Below are 19,168 nucleotides of genomic sequence, written 5' to 3'. Positions count from 1 at the left end.
AGCTGGCTGGGTTACATACTCTAGGTATGGTAGGAAGGACATGAGCTGGCTGGGTTACATACTCTAGGTATGGTAGGAAGGACATGAGCTGGCAGGGTTACATACTGTAGGTATGGTAGGAATGACATGAGCTGGCAGTGTTACATACTGTAGGTATGGTAGGAATGACATGAGCTGGCAGTGTTAGGTATGGGAGTAGAGAGAGAGTTGATGGAGAGAGATCAAAAGGACAGATTTACAGACACACAGACAGAAAGTTCTGACAAACAGAAAGTCTTAACCACCCCCATACATGGATTAATGGTAGCAGGTCTCACCGCTGAGGACGTTATTTACCCAGAAGACTGACGGGACGTGAGCCCACAGAGCAGACACATCACTAAGCACTCTCTTCCTGTTTCATCACTTCCTCTTTACAAATGCACATGTTCACATGATACGGTGTCAGCTCCTGATGAATGTTCTACGACCTATTAGGATTTCTTATTCATCTGTTATGAAGCGGACTAACAACACCATTTATTTTGATGGTCTTTTCTGCTGTTCATCCTGGGACACATAGGGGAGATGGATTACAATGGTCTATTGCTGAGTATTTGAATGTAATCTTTGTTAAAAGAACACACACTGCTGAGGAAATTCATGACAGAAGTGGTCCTTTTTTGACTGATCATCTACCCTATACACTACCGGTCCAAAGTTTTAGAACACCTACTGATTCAAGGGTTTTTCTTTCTTTTTTTTTTTTAAACATTTTTCTTCATTGTAGAATAATAGTGAAGTCATCAACACTATGAAATAACACATAAGGAATCATGCAGTGACCAAAAAAGTGTTAAACAAATCCAAATATATTTTATATTTGAGATTCTTCAAATAGCCACCCTTTGCCTCGATGACAGCTTTGCACACTCTTGGCATTCTCTCAACCAGCTTCATGAGGAATGATTTTCCAACAGTCTTGAAGGACTGATGGACTGTCATTTATCTTTTCTTATCTTTTCTTATTTGAGCTGTTCTTGCCATAATATGGACTTGGTCTTTTACCAAATAGGGCTATCTTCTGTGTACCACCCCTACCTTGTCACAACACAACAGATTGGCTCAAACGCATAAAGAAGGAAATAAGTTCCTCAAATTAACTTTTAACAAGGCACACCTGTTAATTGAAATGCCTTCTAGGTGACTACCTCATGAATCTGGTTGAGAGAATTTCAAGAGTGTGCAAAGCTGTCATCAAGGCAAAGGGTGGCTATTTGAAGAATCTCAAATATAAAATATTTGTTTCACACTTTTTTGGTTACTATATGATTCCATATGTGTTATTTCATAGTGTTGATGTCTTCACTATTATTCTACAATGTAGAAAAAGTAAAAATAAAGACAAAACCCTTGAATGAGTTGTTGTTGTAAAACCGGTAGTGTATGTTATGTGTCCCAGGTTTTCCACGTAGGAAGCAGCCCCTCTCTAGGCAGCCAGAACCACAGCCAGGACAAGAGCCAGCCAGGGCCTCAGCCAAGCGTCTTGTCTGTCTGGCCAGTCTGATGGAGCTAACCAGGAGCTGGAGGCCAGCAGACTATAAAACGGAATAAACAAAGGGGTTGGGCATGAGCAGGGTGCTTTTTACTGCATTCCCACGCCAGCAGCAGCAGCAGCAGCTTACTGAGAAGTGCTACCTGAAAAACGCAGGACCCTCCCCCTTCCATCCCCCTTCCATCTACCCCCATCCCTACTAGCAGCAGGAGTAGACAACCAATCCAAGGCGACTGCTGCAGCCCAGGTGTACAAACACTTAACACAGCCCGAGATCAAAGGGTCTCATTAAAGGACAATAGATCCCTATCCCCCACCCCCTAATCCAGACTTGTACCACAGCATGGGCTTTCTCCTTATCAATCCACTTCCTTAGGCTACACCTGCTAGAGCTCCCCCTACTGTCTGTTCAAACCTGGGACAAGACAGTCACTTTGAGTCAGGGAATCAATGAGGATTGTAACACTTCCCCTAGTGGTCGGTTACTGGCTGGCCTATGTCCTGACCTTTAAACTTTGCTGAGATTATAGGTGGTTTGCTTGGATAAAACATCCATACAACTCTACTTTATTATCACCCAAGATTTCACAGGTTTACTGTATACAGACAAATAGACACAGAGCATTACTGAGCTATAAAGATAGTCCAAAACAATTATTCACTCTGTCCAGTAATTTTGGACAAGAAATGAAACATTTAAGTGATACTTAAAGTGGATTTCAACCACACGTATGAGTGAGCAGTGAAACTGTATCAGCCTCTTATAATAAGATAAACAAATGGAAACACAATCAACTGGATGCCGTGTCACTGTGATCCAGATGTGCTGGTATTACAACAGTTTTATATAGCAATGATAAATATACAAGAGTCGGTAGATATTTCTTAGCGGAATCATCCTTCAGAATTTGTGCGTCAACTCAGGCAGGTTCTCAAAAACAAGCTGCAAAAGAAGAGCCAGAACCCTATAGAAATCATTTGATTTAGATTTCAAAAACTTTATTGACAGATGTCAGTGAGTCAGTCAGATCAGGCCTGGGAAAGGTCTGGATGGACCTCAGAGCCCGCTACCAGCCCCGGTGTGTCTTTGATGGGGAGGCCCTCTCTTTGTAGTCGGCGTGTTAGTCAGTAAAAGTTAAAGGGCCTAAATGGTCCCTAACAGGAAGCAGTTTACACAGTGAAGCTCAAGCTGCCTGTGGCCCCTATTGTTCCCGGGCCCCTCACCACTTCATTACGATTTCCATAAGAAAGGAACAGTAATTTACCCTTTTCTTCTGGCCTCCCTTCATCTTGGTGGAGTGGACCTCTCTCTGTCATCAGTCACTTGTTCCTTCTCTCCTTCATGCTACCCAATGTATGGGTGGTGATGTAATGGCCTATGTTCTGAAAGCATTTAAAACATCATGGAGACCAGTTAGTAAAGATTACAAATAAGGACAAATAAGAATAAAACGGTATAATGGACAAGCATTTGTCTGTTTTGTGACGAGAAGTAGGACTAATTTGCAGAGCACCTTGACCTGAGAAAGTCAGGTCTGTCTTGAAGAAAGACTGGCTCGAGTTCATGAGGTGAAACTTGGTGTCTTTGGTGCTTCTGAGGAGGTTAGCATAACTGAGCTGTACACAGAGAATATGTTCAAATCCTGGCTGACTGAAGGGTCACTGTGACTGGCCACTCTGTCCACTGATCTGGATAGAGAGAAGACTAGTGTCCACGACCAGCTGAGCTGAGCTATAGAGACCACTGTGGAGAGAGTTCAAACTGTTTCACAGAAAGAGAGAAGGAAAGATCGACATAATGGTCATCCACATTATAAGGCATGGTGTTCAAACCCAGCAAAGTTGACTGTATAGTGAATCCCAGCTGTGGCAACGCACATGAAGGTAAGACACCCCCTCTCACACACACACACACACACACACACACACACACACACACACACACACACACACACACACACACACACACACACACACACACACACACACACACACACACACACACACACACACACACACACACACACACACACACACACACACACACACACACACACTATCCCCTCCCCTAACCCTCATTCCACACTTTGAACTTCTGAAGTGAGAAGGGGAGAAATGCAGCGAGAGCAGAATTAATTTATGCGGAGAGAACGATGTGTAACTTCTCCAGTTAATCCCATCAACCCTGACGCATGGACACATCCTGGGACACATGCAAACACCGATCAAACATGTCCTCTCTCGCTCACGCCTGGTAGGATACCCCAGGATCCCCATATACCCCACTGAGTGGGGAAACGCCAACCGGACTCTCCTCCTATGACAGACGTCAGTCCTGTTAAACCAGTGAACAACCTTGGTATTACCCACAGATATAATGCATGACACGTCTGGATCACACCATTACATGTGTTTAAGAGTGTTTGTTCACACAGATGCTTCAGGTTGTTGAATGCGCCAGATTCTAACTTCAGCCCAACAGTAGCCCTGACTCTTCATTAACAGGAGTAGGTGGTTGGATTGTTTTCCTTCACTTTCGGAGGTCACTTGTCAACACGAGGTGAAACAGTCTGTTATTATATAATCCAGGGTGGTTATAACTCAGGCTATAACACCAGTTATAACCTCTATAAGGACCCATGGTGCTCTCTCCCTATCTTTCTGTTTCCGAAGGGTCTTGGCTGGAAGGCTGGTTGTTGTTCCTCCAGTCTGAGAAGGGGAGGGCAGCCGGCTGCAGACCCCCTCAGTGAGCCGGGCTGTTTTACCCACGGCCCCATGAAGACCCTGACAATAGAACCCGGCTGGAATCATTGTCTGACCTATTGTTGCAGGGGGAGCCAGAGAGGCTGGGGTCGGGTTGAGGTCCAGAGCCCATATGTCTCAGAGTAGGAATGCTGATCTAGAATCAGGTCCCCCCTGTCCATGTACGTCTTACTCATTATAATCTAATAGGCAAAACAGAACCTAGATCTGCAAACCTACTCTGAGAGGCTTTGCCGCCACACCAGCAGGCCTCCTTATTAATACTCTAAATCTCCAAACCTCATTTCCAGGTTATATTTATATTTTATATTTATGTAACCTACAATTGAGGTCAGAAGTTAACGTACACTCAAGCCAAATACAGTGCCTTGCGAAAGTATTCGGCCCCCTTGAACTTTGCGACCTTTTGCCACATTTCAGGCTTCAAACATAAATATATAAAACTGTATTTTTTTGTGAAGAATCAACAACAAGTGGGACACAATCATGAAGTGGAACGACATTTATTGGATATTTCAAACTTTTTTAACAAATCAAAAACTGAAAAATTGGGCGTGCAAAATTATTCAGCCCCCTTAAGTTAATACTTTGTAGCGCCACCTTTTGCTGTGATTACAGCTGTAAGTCGCTTGGGGTATGTCTCTATCAGTTTTGCACATCGAGAGACTGAATTTTTTTCCCATTCCTCCTTGCAAAACAGCTCGAGCTCAGTGAGGTTGGATGGAGAGCATTTGTGAACAGCAGTTTTCAGTTCTTTCCACAGATTCTTGATTGGATTCAGGTCTGGACTTTGACTTGGCCATTCTAACACCTGGATATGTTTATTTTTGAACCATTCCATTGTAGATTTTGCTTTATATTTTGGATCATTGTCTTGTTGGAAGACAAATAAATCTCCGTCCCAGTCTCAGGTCTTTTGCAGACTCCATCAGGTTTTCTTCCAGAATGGTCCTGTATTTGGCTCCATCCATCTTCCCATCAATTTTTACCATCTTCCCTGTCCCTGCTGAAGAAAAGCAGGCCCAAACCATGATGCTGCCACCACCATGTTTGACAGTGGGGATGATGTGTTCAGGGTGATGAGCTGTGTTGCTTTTTACGCCAAACATAACATTTTGCATTGTTGCCAAAAAGTTCAAATTTTGGTTTCATCTGGCCAGAGCACCTTCTCCCACATGTTTGGTGTGTCTCCCAGGTGGCTTGTGGCAAACTTTAAACAACACTTTTTATGGATATCTTTAAGAAATGGTTTTCTTCTTGCCACTCTTCCATAAAGGCCAGATTTGTGCAATATACGACTGATTGTTGTCCTATGGACAGAGTGTCCCACCTCAGCTGTAGATCTCTGCAATTCATCCAGAGTGATCATGGGCCTCTTGGCTGCATCTCTGATCAGTCTTCTCCTTGTATGAGCTGAAAGTTTAGAGGGACGGCCAGGTCTTGGTAGATTTGCAGTGGTCTGATACTCCTTCCATTTCAATATTATCGCTTGCACAGTGCTCCTTGGGATGTTTAAAGCTTGGGAAATCTTTTTGTATACAAATCCGGCTTTAAACTTCTTCACAACAGTATCTCGGACCTGCCTGGTGTGTTCCTTGTTCTTCATGATGCTCTCTGCGCTTTTAACAGACCTCTGAGACTATCACAGTGCAGGTGCATTTATACAGAGACTTGATTACACACAGGTGGATTGTATTTATCATCATTAGTCATTCAGGTCAACATTGGATCATTCAGAGATCCTCACTGAACTTCTGGAGAGAGTTTGCTGCACTGAAAGTAAAGGGGCTGAATAATTTTGCACGCCCAATTTTTCAGTTTTTGATTTGTTAAAAAAGTTTGAAATATCCAATAAATGTTGTTCCACTTCATGATTGTGTCCCACTTGTTGATTCTTCACAAAAAATACAGTTTTATATCTTTATGTTTGAAGCCTGAGATGTGGCAAAAGGTCGCAAAGTTCAAGGGGGCCGAATACTTTCGCAAGGCACTGTATATTAAACTCAGGTCTTCACAATTCCTGACATTTAATCCAAGTAAAAATGTGCTGTTTTTAGGTCAGTTAGGATCATCACTTTATTTTAAGAATGTGAAATGTCAGAATAATAGTAGAGAGAATGATTTATTTCAGCTTTTATTTCTTTCACCACATTCCCAGTGGGTCAGAAGTTTACATACACTCAATTAGTATTTGGTAGCATTGCCTTTAAATTGTTTAACTTGGATCAAACGCTTCAGGTAGCCTTCCACAAGTTTCCCACAATAAGTTGGGTGAATTTTGGCCCATTTCTCCTGACAGAGCTGGTGTAACTGAGTCAGGTTTGTAGGCCTCCTTGCTTTCACAAGCTTTTTCAGTTCTGCCCACAAATGTTCTATTGGATTGAGGTCAGGGCTTTGTGATGGCCACTCCAATACCTTGACTTTGTTGTCCTTAAGCCATTTTGCCACAACTTTGGAAGTATGCTTGGGGTCATTGTCCATTTGGAATACCCATTTGCGACCAAGCTTTAACTCAAGACTGATGTCTGGAGATGGTGCTTCAATATATCCACAACATTTTCCTGCCTCATGATGCCATCTATTTTGTGAAGTACACCAGTCCCTCCTGCAGCAAAGCACCCCCACAACATGATGCTGCCACCCCAGTGCTTCACGGTTGGGATGAGGTTCTTTGGTTTGCAAGCCTCCCCCTTTTTCCTCCAAACATAACGATGGTCATTATGGCCAGTTATATTTTTGTTTCATCAAACCAGAGGACATTTCTCCAAAAAGTACAACCTTTGTCCCCATGTGCAGTTGCAAACCATAGTATGGCTTTTTATGGCGGTTTTGGAGCAGTGGCTTCTTCCTTGCTGAGCGGCCTTTCAGATTATGTCGATATAGGTCTTGTTTTGCAGTGGAAATAGATACTTTTGTACATGTTTCGTCCAGCATCTTCACAGGGTCCTTTGCTGTTGTTCTGGGATTGATTTGCACATTTCGTACCAAAGTACGTTCATCTCTAGGAGACAGAACGTGTCTTCTTCCTGAGCTATATGATAGCTGTGTGGTCCTATGGTGTTTATACTTGCGTGCTATTGTTTGTACAGATGAACGTGGTTCCTTCAGGCGTTTGGAAATTGCTGAGGTCTTGGCTGATTTCTTTTGATTTTCCGATGATGTCACGCAGACACCTGCTCCATCCCTACCTGACACCAGCCCTACCTGACACCTGCTCCATCCCTATCTGACACCTGCTCCAGCCCTACCTGACACCTGCTCCAGCCCTACCTGACACCTGCTCCATCCCTATGACACCTGCTCCAGCCCTACCTGACACCTGCTCCAGCCCTATGACACCATCCCTACCTGACACCTGCTCCATCCCTACCTGACACCTGCTCCAGCCCTACCTGACACCTGCTCCAGCCCTACCTGACACCTGCTCCAGCCCTACCTGACACCTGCTCCAGCCCTACCTGACACCTGCTCCAGCCCTACCTGACACCTGCTCCAGCCCTACCTGACACCTGCTCCAGCCCTACCTGACACCTGCTCCAGCCCTACCTGACACCTGCTCCAGCCCTACCTGACACCTGCTCCAGCCCTACCTGACACCTGCTCCAGCCCTACCTGACACCTGCTCCTTCCTTTATAAACTTGATTCTATATCAGATCATATTTCAAGTGATTCATAGATCCATACAAACCTCAAGTCTCAAGGGCAGCACACGTTACATAATAGCAACATGTGGTCACTCAACACAATGAAGTTTAATTTCAAACTTGTTAAATATGTCAGTCAGCCAGCAGCCCTGGGGCCTGGATGTCCTCCAAAATAAATATGACTTCCGGTTAACCTGGCCTTCAACTACATTTTATGATTCGGTAATAAAAACAATAGAACAAATAAAAAAATGTGACATTTGGCACCTTCACCTCTCACATCTCCGAAAACTCTGGTTACATTCCACAATGAACTAAACGGAACAAATATATAAACGCAACAATTTAAGAGTTACTGTTCAAATAAGGAAACCAGTCAATTTAAATAAATTCATTAGGCCCTAATCTATGGATTTCACATGACTGGGAAGGCGTGGGCCTGGGAAGGCATAGGCCCATCCACTGTGGAGCCAGGGCCAGAATGAGTTTGAGACTGGTCTCTGACGATCCCACAGGTGGAGAAGCAGGATGTGGAGGACCTGGGCTGGCGTGGCTACACATGGTCTGTGGTTGTGAGGTCGTTTGGACGTACTGCCAAATTCTCTAAAACAATGTTGGATGCTTATGGTAGAGAAATGAACATTCAACTCTCTGGCAACAGCTCTGCATGCCAATTGCACACTCCCTCAAAACTTGAGGCATTTTTTGCATTGTGTTGTGTGCAGTAGTCCTGATGCCATATTTCACTCGGGCTCCAGAGTGGCCCAGTGGTCTAAGACACTGCGTCTCAGTGCAAGAGTGGTCACTGCAGTACCTGGTTTGAATCCAGGCTGCATTACATCCGGCTGTGATTGGGAGTCCCGCAGGGCGGCGCACAATTGGCCCAGCGTCGTCTGGGTTTGGCCGTGGTAGGCCGTCATAAGAATTTATTCTTAAATGACTTGCCTAGTTAAATAAAAATGAATGTGGTTTGAATCAATTTATTTAAAAAAAAAAAGGTTCCAAACATTTATTGAGACACTCAGAACACATGGAACAAGAACAAAGATGTCACTAGTCATCAAGTTTCTGTCACAGGAATGAGACTAACAGGAAGCCAGCATTCCATGACGAGAGAAAGAGAGACGGTGATGAAGACAGTAAGATAGGGGTGATTCAATTCAACTGTAACATCGGTGCCGGAGGTTGCTTTTGATAAGGATTCATAGTGGTTGTTTTGTTTTCCTGGGCAGAGTAAGAGTGCAGAGGGGTATGGAGAGTTGGCTGGGGAACGACAGCGACGTCTCTCAGCTGAATTTGGCTTTAGAGAAGTCCATCTCCGGGTGCTGCGACATGAACCTGGAACACAATGACAGGGGTCACATCATGCAGTCTGAACAGTGAAAGAGTAGCCTGGTCCCAGTCGACAAGGAACTGGTAAATGACAATAGGAGTTTGCAAGACTATTTAAGTGCATCTAGCTTAAAGACAGCATACCAGCCATGTGTTAATCAGACTAGACAGGATCAACTCCTCCCAGCGTTGAGCCCAGTAAGGGGACAGGGGAGGAAGTGAAGCTGGTAGCAGCAGTGAAGGCGTTTAGAGATGCACCGATGTGGACATTAACTAATATTTCTAGGCTATTATCGTCCAATACCTAAAGTAACCAACTCAGACTGACATCCATTTCTAAAGGACTTGAATGTCTGCTATTGTGTCAAACAGTAATGAACATACAGTAAAGTCGACCCGAAGTGACCGTACCAGATCTTTTGAAGAGGACATTTTCATAAACTAGAGGTGTGAGGCGATGCAGAACGACACGCATATAACCAGACAAGTGAACAACCACGGCTAACCTACCATTGGCCTAGTCATGACCAGGACAGGAAGTAGAAGGGCTTAATAACCTGCCCTCCACATAGCCTCCGACGGCTCCTTCCCTAGATCAGTTTCCAGTAAGCCACAGGGAAACCTAACGCTGGCCATGCTTGTGACTGGGACTAGAAGGTGTTTCACCTCCACACTGATGAGACCTTAACATCCATCTCCGACGGCTACGGCTCTTTCCCTCTGTCCCGTACAGACCCCTCATCTCAGTGGAATCGTCCTAATACTTATGTCTGGCAAGTCATACGGAGATGAAATATTTGCCAACCATCACTAAATGCACCTCAAATTGCCAAAATCACATTGCTAGGAAAGGACATTGTCATTGTCTGGTCATCTTTAGAATACGGAGCATATTCACAAGACTATGTAGTACGTAAACTGAATATAACTTTGTTCTTCAATAAAAACAACAGGGCACATATATGAGCAGGTGGATTGCACAGTTTAACACAAGTTAAACAGTTGGAGACATGCTTTTCCCACAAACCCCTTGGATCAGGGTTTCTGTACAATGATGTCCGAGGTCAGTGTGGGGCCCTGACTTTGAACAGGGATAACTTATGCACGACTCATAAAAAAGCAGTGTAATGGGAGACATGTTTCCTTCCCAGACACCTCGGGTATTATGACGGTAGAGGAGCAACAGGCGAGGTCAGCTCTGGTCCCGACTCCGTACTGAAGCTGGTACAGACGTCTCACTATTCGTTTATGGCTGCAGTGATTATGTAACCTGACCTTGAGTGGAAACAGTCTGCTTTCAAATTCACATTTGACCTCCTTTTTATGGCTATGTTAAACTATACAGTAACTAGTAGAACATGTTAGACAATAAAAAGCAAAGCACCAAGTGGGCGCTTAGTGGTTTGAGCGTTGGGCCAGTAACCGAAAGGTTGCTAGATCAAATCCCTGAGCCGACTAGGTGAAAAATGTGGCGATCTGTCCTTGAGCAAAGCCCTTAACCCTAAGTGCTCCAGGGTCGCTTTCAATAATGGCCGATCCCTGGCTGTGACCCCATTATCCGCGGGTGTCTCAGGGGAATGGGATATGCAAAAAAACGAATTTTACACCACACTTGTACATGTGTGAAACAGAACAAATATGCCCCCCCCCCCCTATTGTACCTTTACCTGTGAGAAAGGTCAGTAGTTAAGTCCCAGGGAGGACTTGACATGGGTCAAACTTTATACTGTATATGTGAAGAAAAGTATTGCACTACTTAAACGTTATCATAACAGGCATGCTATGTGATGGTGCTATAAGCAATGTGCTGAAAGCTACTTTTTGAGGATGTCTTGTTTATTCTGCTCTTCGGAGGTGGGTAGACCCATGGACTTCTGTCTCTGATCATACATCATCTTCTCCACCATACCACGGGTCTCCCCATCCAGATCTGACAGCTGAGACAGCCGGAACACAGAGAGAGATGGAAGAGGAGAGAGCGAGCGGGGGAAGAGGAGAGCGAGACGGAAGAGGAGAGAGAGACGGAAGAGGAGAGAGCGGGGGAAGAGGAGAGAGGGCAGGGGAAGAGGAGAGAGGGCGAGGGAAGAGGAGAGAGGGCGAGGGAAGAGGAGAGAGGGCGAGGGAAGAGGAGAGAGGGCGAGGGAAGAGGAGAGAGGGCGAGGGAAAGAGGAGAGAGGGTGAGGGAAAGAGGAGATGAGTGATGGAGGGTGAGGGATAGAGAGATGAGAGATGGAGGGTGAGGGATGGAGAGCAGATGATAGATGAAGGGTGAGGGAGAGATGGTGGGTGAGGGATAGATGGAGATGGAGGGTGAGGGATAGAGTTTAATAAGTGGGAGATGCATTACCTTTTTACTTTTAAATATAGGAGAATAATCACGTGTTCTCTTGCAAATTACAGTGAGCCTTGCATCAGTAGCTTGGCATTGGTTACCTTCGAGTTCTCCGGACAGATCTTCTTCGTGTTGAGTTCTGGGTCCGTGGTCACCATCTTATTCCACCACTCCATCTTGTTGATCTGAAACAGACAAGGCATGACTGACTGACTTATAAAATATTTCACGCTGAAACCATCTCTCTCAATTAAACCAATTGCAATAAAGTAAATAAAAGCATCCTCTCTGAAGTACCTTCTCCAGGTGAATGGTGACCACCTTGCCGTCCTCAATGAGCCAGGAGCTCTCCTCCACCTTGACGTGGTTGTAGAGCTGTCCATCGATCACAGAAGGATGGCCCTTCAAACCCACCTTCAGCATACCACGCTGGATGTCCACCTCCACATCCTTCCCTTTTAAACGGAACTTCACATCAAAAGGCACCACCAGCTGGGGGGGCGGAATAGAGGGCAACACCCAGTTAGAATGAAGGCACCACCAGCTGGGGGGGCAGAATAGAGGGCAACACCCAGTTAGAATGAAGGCACCACCAGCTGGGGGGGCAGAATAGAGGGCAACACCCAGTTCGAATAAAGGCACCACCAGCTGGGGGGGCAGAATAGAGGGCAACACCCAGTTAGAATGAAGGCACCACCAGCTGGGGGGGCAGAATAGAGGGCAACACCCAGTTAGAATGAAGGCACCACCAGCTGGGGGGGCAGAATAGAGGGCAACACCCAGTTCGAATAAAGGCACCACCAGCTGGGGGGGCAGAATAGAGGGCAACACCCAGTTAGAATGAAGGCACCACTAGCTAGGAGGCAAGGACATAGGGGAACCAACAGAATGCCTGATAACCTTGTCTGCCCAGATTACATCTTGCCCAATACTAAACCAATCCCTAGTGACTGCAGACAAAACGATAAACAACATCCGCTCTGAAATAGAGGGAGCTGCTGCACGATCAGCCCACGAACGGAGAGCACAAACACCTGGATAGTTAAAGCAACAATCATGCTCCAGTTAGACAACTTTAATATCACTAGGGAACATAGCAACACGGTAATCACTGAAGACAAGGTAAACAAACTCACGTCCACTTCAGACAGGGACTGTGTCCAGCGATAGTTGGCCAGGTCAGCTCCGTTGCCTGCATTGGGTTTAATCTTGTCCTTGTCTTTCTCGTCTTCTTCTCCTTCGGAATCAGTCTGGCAGAAATGAAGACTGTGATTCATTGTCTTCAACATACTGCACATACATGTAATACCAGTGTGCTGTAATGTGCATCAGTTTTTCCCCTAGTTCATTTCCCAGGTGGGACGCCCCATCTATACGATACCGCTCATTTATCTACCGAGGAATCCCAACAGAATCTCTTACCCCCTTGTCTCCCCCTTCCTTCTCAGCTTTCTCAGGTGGAGCTACTGCATTTGTGGCCTCTTTCTTCTCCTCTTGTTTCTTTTGCTGAAACCAAGGCAAGAGACATTAAAGTAGCCCATATAAACTTCATCAAGACAGTGACATTGTTAAAACCTAGTGTGTATAGTACATCAATCAATCATTCATAACTGACAATCGGTTTTTCTTACCTGGTCGATTTCAGACTGAAGTCTCTCTGCCTCTTCGTCTGTCAGTTCTTTGATTTTGGGCTCGTCGTCTGCGTTCTTCCTCTTCTTTTCCTCCTCTTCCTCAGCTAGCTTGGCAGCCCTCTTTGCCTTCTCACTCTTCTCCTTCTCCTGCCTCTTCTCCTTCTCTCTGTGAGCCTTCAGGGCAAGACCACTGTGGTGGGCAAACGACTCCTTCACCAGCTGGGGACAGAGGGGTCGTCACTAGGTAACACAGCCACAAAGTCATAAACCCCTCACTCACATTTCTACAATTTCTCTTCTTAAAATCTGATTTTAAAACTTATCCTAAACCACACTGTTAACCTTGTGTATAACCCTAACCTTAAAATAAGACCAAAAAACTGTTTTGTTTTGATTATTTTTACGATATAGCCAATGTTTTACTTTGTGCTATCTAGTAGAAACCGGAGAGGGGAAAAGGGGGAGATTAGACTGAAACTACTTTAGCAGTTCTGCATCTTTTGACATATGCATCTTTGTTATGTTTCACTATATTGGATCACTCCACGGCGGAGGGATACATCGAGGTGAGGAGTTACACCAGTGTACACCGGTGTCACGGCTGGGGTCCGCCCCTATATATATATATAGACACCTCCATTTTCTCAGTGGACATCTATGGTTTGAGGTACAAACTTTCTGAAGCTCGCTTGTTAAGTGTAATATCTTCCTTGGAAGTTCTCTCACTGGCTGTTTGCAGCCTGGAGCAGCTGCCCACATGGCCGCCCCTCCTCAGTGCTCCACTCGCAGCGCGCGGTTGGTCTGGATCTTCGGCCGTGGTTTGTCATACTTGTGTTTCGCTAGCGTTACACTACGACCCCGTGTGCATCCATTAGTATGTTGGCTCTTGCTGACACAAACTGTAATTTACCTTACACAACCTGCCCACTGGTTGTTCTGTGTGTTGTCAATTGAGTCATCGAGTATCGAGTCAGACCGTCAGCAGGTTGATGACGACAGCTGTTCCCTGTTGGCCAGTGTTAGGCTGTTCCTGGGGGACGATGTTGGCACTGTTCACCACCGTGTGCGGGGGGGCTACCAGGCCATCACAAGCCGCCAGCGGGGCTCCATTGCACCCAGTGGCTCGAGAGGCTATGAGGAGCCTACTCACTCAGGTAGCCACTGCACTGGACATCAACTGGTGGACAGAGATGACTCTCCATCTGTCCCCATCTCTACTGAGTTCTGCAAGGCCTTGCAGGAGAGCTGGGCCTCTGCCAGGGGGCGCTTCCGACTCACAGCAGAGACTGGACCATGGAGTTATGATGCGGGTGCGGAGTCACTTGGCCTCCGGGAGAGCCCGACCATGGACACCATAATAGCTGCCATGGTCCTCCAGGACCGGGAGATTATAGGGCGGAACCTGCGACTGAAGCCGGACCCCCCCCGTGCGCTGAACGGCACCAATGTTCCATGTTAGGACTACAGAGGGCGTAATGAACACCATGCAGAGTTTAAGGGCACCGGCTACAACCGCGACATACCAGTTGCACTGGTGGTTGTTCTGCTCTTGGTGCACTGGTATACAGCATACCGCCTGGCTGGCAGGCCAGTGCTGGGATCTGTGGTGGCACATTCAACACGAGGTGTGGCTGCATCCTGGGCTCTACTGAGAGGAGTGCCCCTCGCTGATATCTGTGCTGCGGCCAGCTGGGCTTCCTCTTGCACCTTTGCTAGGTACTATTGGGTAAATGTGGCATCTCCCACTGCAGTTGATTCAGCGGTCCTGGGCGTCGCCTCCCCTTCCGGGGACTATGCCGGGACCCCCCTTCCACATTGACGGCCCCTGCGTCTCGGTCCTGTGGAGTGATCCAATATAGTGAAACATAACTGTGGTTACATACGTAACATTAGGTTATGTGAGCTATATAGATCACTCCAATCCTCTACGGTGCTAGAGCACCTCAAAAATGATGTGTCGTGGCCATAGGGCAATATATAGGGGCAGACCCCAGTCGTGACACAGGTGTACATGAGAGTACATCTGTAAATCCTCACCTCGGATGGATCCCTCCACCGCAAAGTGATACCAATATATTGGAGTGATCCATATAACTCATAACCGTGGTTACATATGTAGCCTTCGTTCTGTTACGCCTTGATCACACTGATAGTAGCCTTGGGCAAAACACTACGCAGCATCATCTGGATATGTGTTCAACAACAGTTCAACATTCACCATCTGCTACCATTTCTGTCAAGCCTTCTATGCATAATGTTTGACGCATATGTTCGATTAACATAAACACCACACAGAACGCACTGCAACTGCCTCTGCAACGCAATGCTGAAAGGCAAGGTGTCCCAAAATGCTATGACACTGTCGGTTTGATCGAGTCGTTAGGTAGCCAATTCTGGACTGACCTTCTCTGGTGCTCCTGCCTCTCCACCCGTGAAGAAGTCGGTTTTACGCCGGAGGAAGCTGAAAAACGTGTTTACTAACTGTTGGGAGAATAAATATTACATTAGAGATGATACACAGCCAACCTGAGCTTTAAACACGCCCATTTGCTATGCCTTACCAAAGGTTGCCACACCACCTGCATGCCTAAACACAACTAACTAGCTAAACTGTGGTTAACGAATACGATACTGGTGTGAAATTTAACATACGTAACTACCATTAACTACAGGTTTGTGGTGCCATATTCATGGTGGAAACGCGGGACACTAAACATCATACAGCTAACGTACATTAGCCGGCTAGCCAGTTGTTTGATGATGAATTTCATAGCATCCTAACAAGCTGGAGTTTACCTCTTGTACACCTCCTTCATGCTGTTGTGCCATAACAAGCAACATCCCGTCATACTTCTCATCATCACCCATTTTCTGTCCAAATGTATGAACTTGATTAAAATATAATTTGAAATGCAGGCTAGCAGGGAGCTAAAATGGAGCAATGTGAAATCACGTTGCTGTGCTACTTCCTGGAAACAAGCACCGCCTTGTTTCTCAGCGAATTAAAAGTTTGACGCAAACAACCACGAGTCCAACCGTTTGATTGGCAAACTAAACAGCCAATTAGATCCTGTTAGATGAACGGCTATGGCGTGTTCCAAGTTTTGACGGTGTGAAACCGAGTGCAGCGGGGAACCGAATATTCGTGATGAGAAATTACTGTTTGATTGATGGCAAAAAACGTACTGGTAATTCATTATGACATAATTCTCGTATATTCATGTCGTTTCACTATTATACTTTTTTCTTACGTTAATCTGTTATAAATGTCAATTTGAAATAATTCAAATGTATTTATTTACAGACATTTTCACATGCAAACACGATTTATATGCTCAAGGATTACTTTCGGATTCTGAACATCTTTGGTGTAGCCATTATATCAAATCTCCCCACCTCTAAATTGGCAATGACCCTTGTTTGTCTTGAGAAATCCTATTGAAAATGTTACATTTGATAGTTGGATAACATCATTCTAATTCTTCATTTATTAACAGTGATTTAGCAGGAGATATCTCTGATGGATAGGTGTCAATGACCAACAGCTCAATGTTCCATATTTTGACCCAGATAACATACTGTATCTTGACTCCATGACTGAACTATTCAAATATACTGAAAAAAGGGTCACAGTGACTGCCACACAGTGTTATATTGAGTGATACGCAACGGGTGGAAATATATATTTGTTCTAGGTTACCTAGCCTATTTGCAAAAACACATGGAAGGCCAAAAATAAAGTAGGCTGTTGATGAGATTAAAATGATACCTATCTACATGATTAGGATCTAGGCTACTTGTGTCATTATTTTCCTAAAATTATATTGCTCTTTGTCAATGCCAAATGCTGATATCCTATGGTCCTGAGTTTGCATTTACCCCTTAACTAGCAAGAAATAGAAGACTGAACCAAGGCCGTGTGTTGGGGTGGTAGTCTGTATAGGAGCATTGACCCCGTCCTTGGTAGTCAGGTCAACATGATAAATGTCATTGATCTCGTAGTGCAGCTGGCTTCCTCACGTCTCTCCCTCCCCGCAGGCCAAATGTCACAGTTGTATTGAATACGCCCTATCACCTCACTCCACGTGGAGAGAACCTAATGCAGAGAGCAGAGCAGTCCAGGGTCACTCTGTTGTTCTCCGATGTGAGTGTGTGTGGTTTGAGGGGGAGGGGTCAAGGCTGACTGGTCACACACAGATCAGAGGAGAGTGTCCTGTCTTCCTATAAATAAGACTCGGTCTACTGGAGTTGTCAGACAGTCAGAGCTGCTGATCACACTGCTGGACAATATTTAAAAGAGAGAATGTGGCTATTCTCACATCTGTAGCATAGATCTGTAAAGCCTCTGCACTGGGGACATCTCATCTATTGATTGATTGATACTTTATTGATCCTCAAAGGGGAATTCTCCATGATGTTTCCTCTTGAAGAGATGAAGAGCACCTGTCACTGTTCAGGTTACCTGGAGCAACAACATCAGCCTCACACCATCCTGTACAACATCCTGAGCCGGGCGGACAGTAACTACAGCAACAACGACAGCCTGATCAACAATAACCAGGTGAACCAGTACAACTACAATAAGATGATGCCTCACAACTGTCACTGCAAGCAGCAACGGGTGGTGTGTCTGAAGAACCCAGAGGGAACCTGTCAGATGACATCTGATGTTCTGGTCAAAACCATCTGCTTCATGAAAAGTTTACCCTCCTTCAGTCAGCTTCCAGTGGAGGATCAGCTATCTCTGCTGAGGGACTGCTGGGTGCCCCTGTTCTCTCTGGGCCTGGCCCAGGAACGGACTGTGTTCGAGGTGAAGGATGTTCCACAGGCTAGCATGCTGAGGAGGATCCTTCTCAACGGTCAGGGGCCACAGAGTGAGGAAGAGCAGGAGGTGGAAGATGAGGGGAAGAGGTTGCTGCCCACCCTGGCTGGGGTGCATAAACTCAGGTCCTGTCTGAACAGACTGTGGACTCTGGATCTCAGCCCAAAGGAATATGCCTATCTGAAGGGAGCTATGCTGTTCAATCCAGGTAAAGATCATCTTATCTTCTCTGCATGCTATGATGTAATGTGGAACTCCAAATCTACCTTAACTGACATTGTATTCATTTCATTTGATGTAAATATTTGAAGCAATCAATAAATCAATGATTATTTAATCATCTAACATGACAATACAGTAAACAGCTCCCCTCTTCTGTCACATTAGTGTTAAATTGCTGATGGTGGAATATAGTTGACATGACATTTCCCTCACTTCCTCTTAACAGACGTCCCAGGACTGAGCACCACTGTATTCATCAACAGTCTACAACAACAGGCCCAGAGAGCTCTACAGGAGGTTGTGCTGACCCTTCACCCAGGAGACTTGGGTCGATTCAGCTGCATCCTACTATCGACCTCTGACTTACAGACTGTCAGCCAATCACTCATCACAGAACTGTTCTTCAGACCTGTTATTGGTCAGGCGGATCTGTTTGATTTGTTACGCGAGATGCTGTTTATTAGACAAGAATAAAGCTGAAAGTGTGTGTATGTGTTTGAATTAGATTTTAGGGTATTTTCTACAGTGACAACTATGAACGTGAAGAATGCAACCAGGCAATAAAAGTTGAATAAACTAAATGATTCTGTTTTCTTCTCTTCTATCCACACATTTAATCATTGTACTTTTGGCATGTATATGACAATTTAACAGTGGTGTGATAACAATAAATTAAGTGAGAGCAATAGTATTTTCTATTGGATCAAAAAATCCTGTAATATTGTACTGGCTCTTGTACTGGTTCCTACCTGTGGTATTCTACCTGGACCTACAAGTATATGTTGTGCTGTTCACTGTACAGGGTATTGAATGGAAAGTACCAAAAATCCCCTGAGTGACGGGACCTGGAAAACTCCCCAATGCATAAGGAAGGCTAGCAAAATGCG

General features: G+C 45.3%; 2 protein-coding genes across 3 annotated transcripts; one reads left to right on the top strand and one right to left on the bottom strand.

The window, feature by feature from the left end:
* Positions 1-8,906: 8,906 nt before the first annotated feature.
* LOC118399469 (nuclear migration protein nudC-like) lies at positions 8,907-16,226 on the bottom strand. Its single transcript, XM_035795574.2, has 9 exons — positions 16,034-16,226; positions 15,641-15,718; positions 13,238-13,456; positions 13,029-13,112; positions 12,743-12,856; positions 11,904-12,098; positions 11,708-11,791; positions 11,093-11,211; positions 8,907-9,280 (listed from the first exon to the last, which is right to left on the bottom strand). The coding sequence occupies exons 1-9, from the start codon at positions 16,103-16,105 to the stop codon at positions 9,229-9,231; spliced, it is 1,017 nt and encodes a 338-aa protein (XP_035651467.1). The 5' UTR covers positions 16,106-16,226; the 3' UTR covers positions 8,907-9,228.
* Positions 16,227-16,283: 57 nt separating this feature from the next.
* LOC118399470 (nuclear receptor subfamily 0 group B member 2-like) lies at positions 16,284-18,862 on the top strand. 2 transcript variants are annotated; one of them, XM_035795577.1, is made up of 3 exons: positions 16,284-16,419; positions 17,638-18,267; positions 18,508-18,862. In XM_035795577.1, exons 1-3 carry the CDS (start codon positions 16,386-16,388, stop codon positions 18,753-18,755), a joined length of 912 nt encoding a protein of 303 aa, XP_035651470.1. In that variant the 5' UTR covers positions 16,284-16,385; the 3' UTR covers positions 18,756-18,862. The 2 variants fall into 2 exon arrangements, with proteins under 2 accessions (XP_035651470.1, XP_035651469.1); XM_035795576.2 differs by having other exon boundaries at positions 16,296-16,425.
* The last annotated feature ends 306 nt before the right edge of the window (positions 18,863-19,168 follow it).

The sequence above is a fragment of the Oncorhynchus keta genome, chromosome 20 (assembly GCF_023373465.1).
Source record: "Oncorhynchus keta strain PuntledgeMale-10-30-2019 chromosome 20, Oket_V2, whole genome shotgun sequence".
Classification (NCBI taxonomy): Eukaryota; Metazoa; Chordata; class Actinopteri; order Salmoniformes; family Salmonidae; genus Oncorhynchus; species Oncorhynchus keta.
The sequence above is the reverse complement of the archived record's forward strand: the minus strand, read 5'-3'. Positions and strand labels throughout refer to the sequence as shown.

Excerpts from the sequence above, each read along its gene's own strand:
- LOC118399469 (XM_035795574.2), bottom strand. The coding sequence starts at position 16,105 with ATGGGTGATGATGAGAAGTATGACGGGATGTTGCTTGTTATGGCACAA. Across the intron at positions 12,099-12,742 it reads AGTCCCTGTCTGAAGTGGAC|CTGGTGGTGCCTTTTGATGT; the intron begins GTGAGTTTGTTT and ends CCGCCCCCCCAG. Across the intron at positions 9,281-11,092 it reads AAACAAGACATCCTCAAAAA|GTTCATGTCGCAGCACCCGG; the intron begins GTAGCTTTCAGC and ends ATTGTGTTCCAG.
- LOC118399470 (XM_035795576.2), top strand. The coding sequence starts at position 16,386 with ATGAGAAATTACTGTTTGATTGATGGCAAAAAACGTACTG. Across the intron at positions 16,426-17,637 it reads TGATGGCAAAAAACGTACTG|GGGAATTCTCCATGATGTTT; the intron begins GTAATTCATTAT and ends TGATCCTCAAAG. Across the intron at positions 18,268-18,507 it reads AGCTATGCTGTTCAATCCAG|ACGTCCCAGGACTGAGCACC; the intron begins GTAAAGATCATC and ends TCCTCTTAACAG.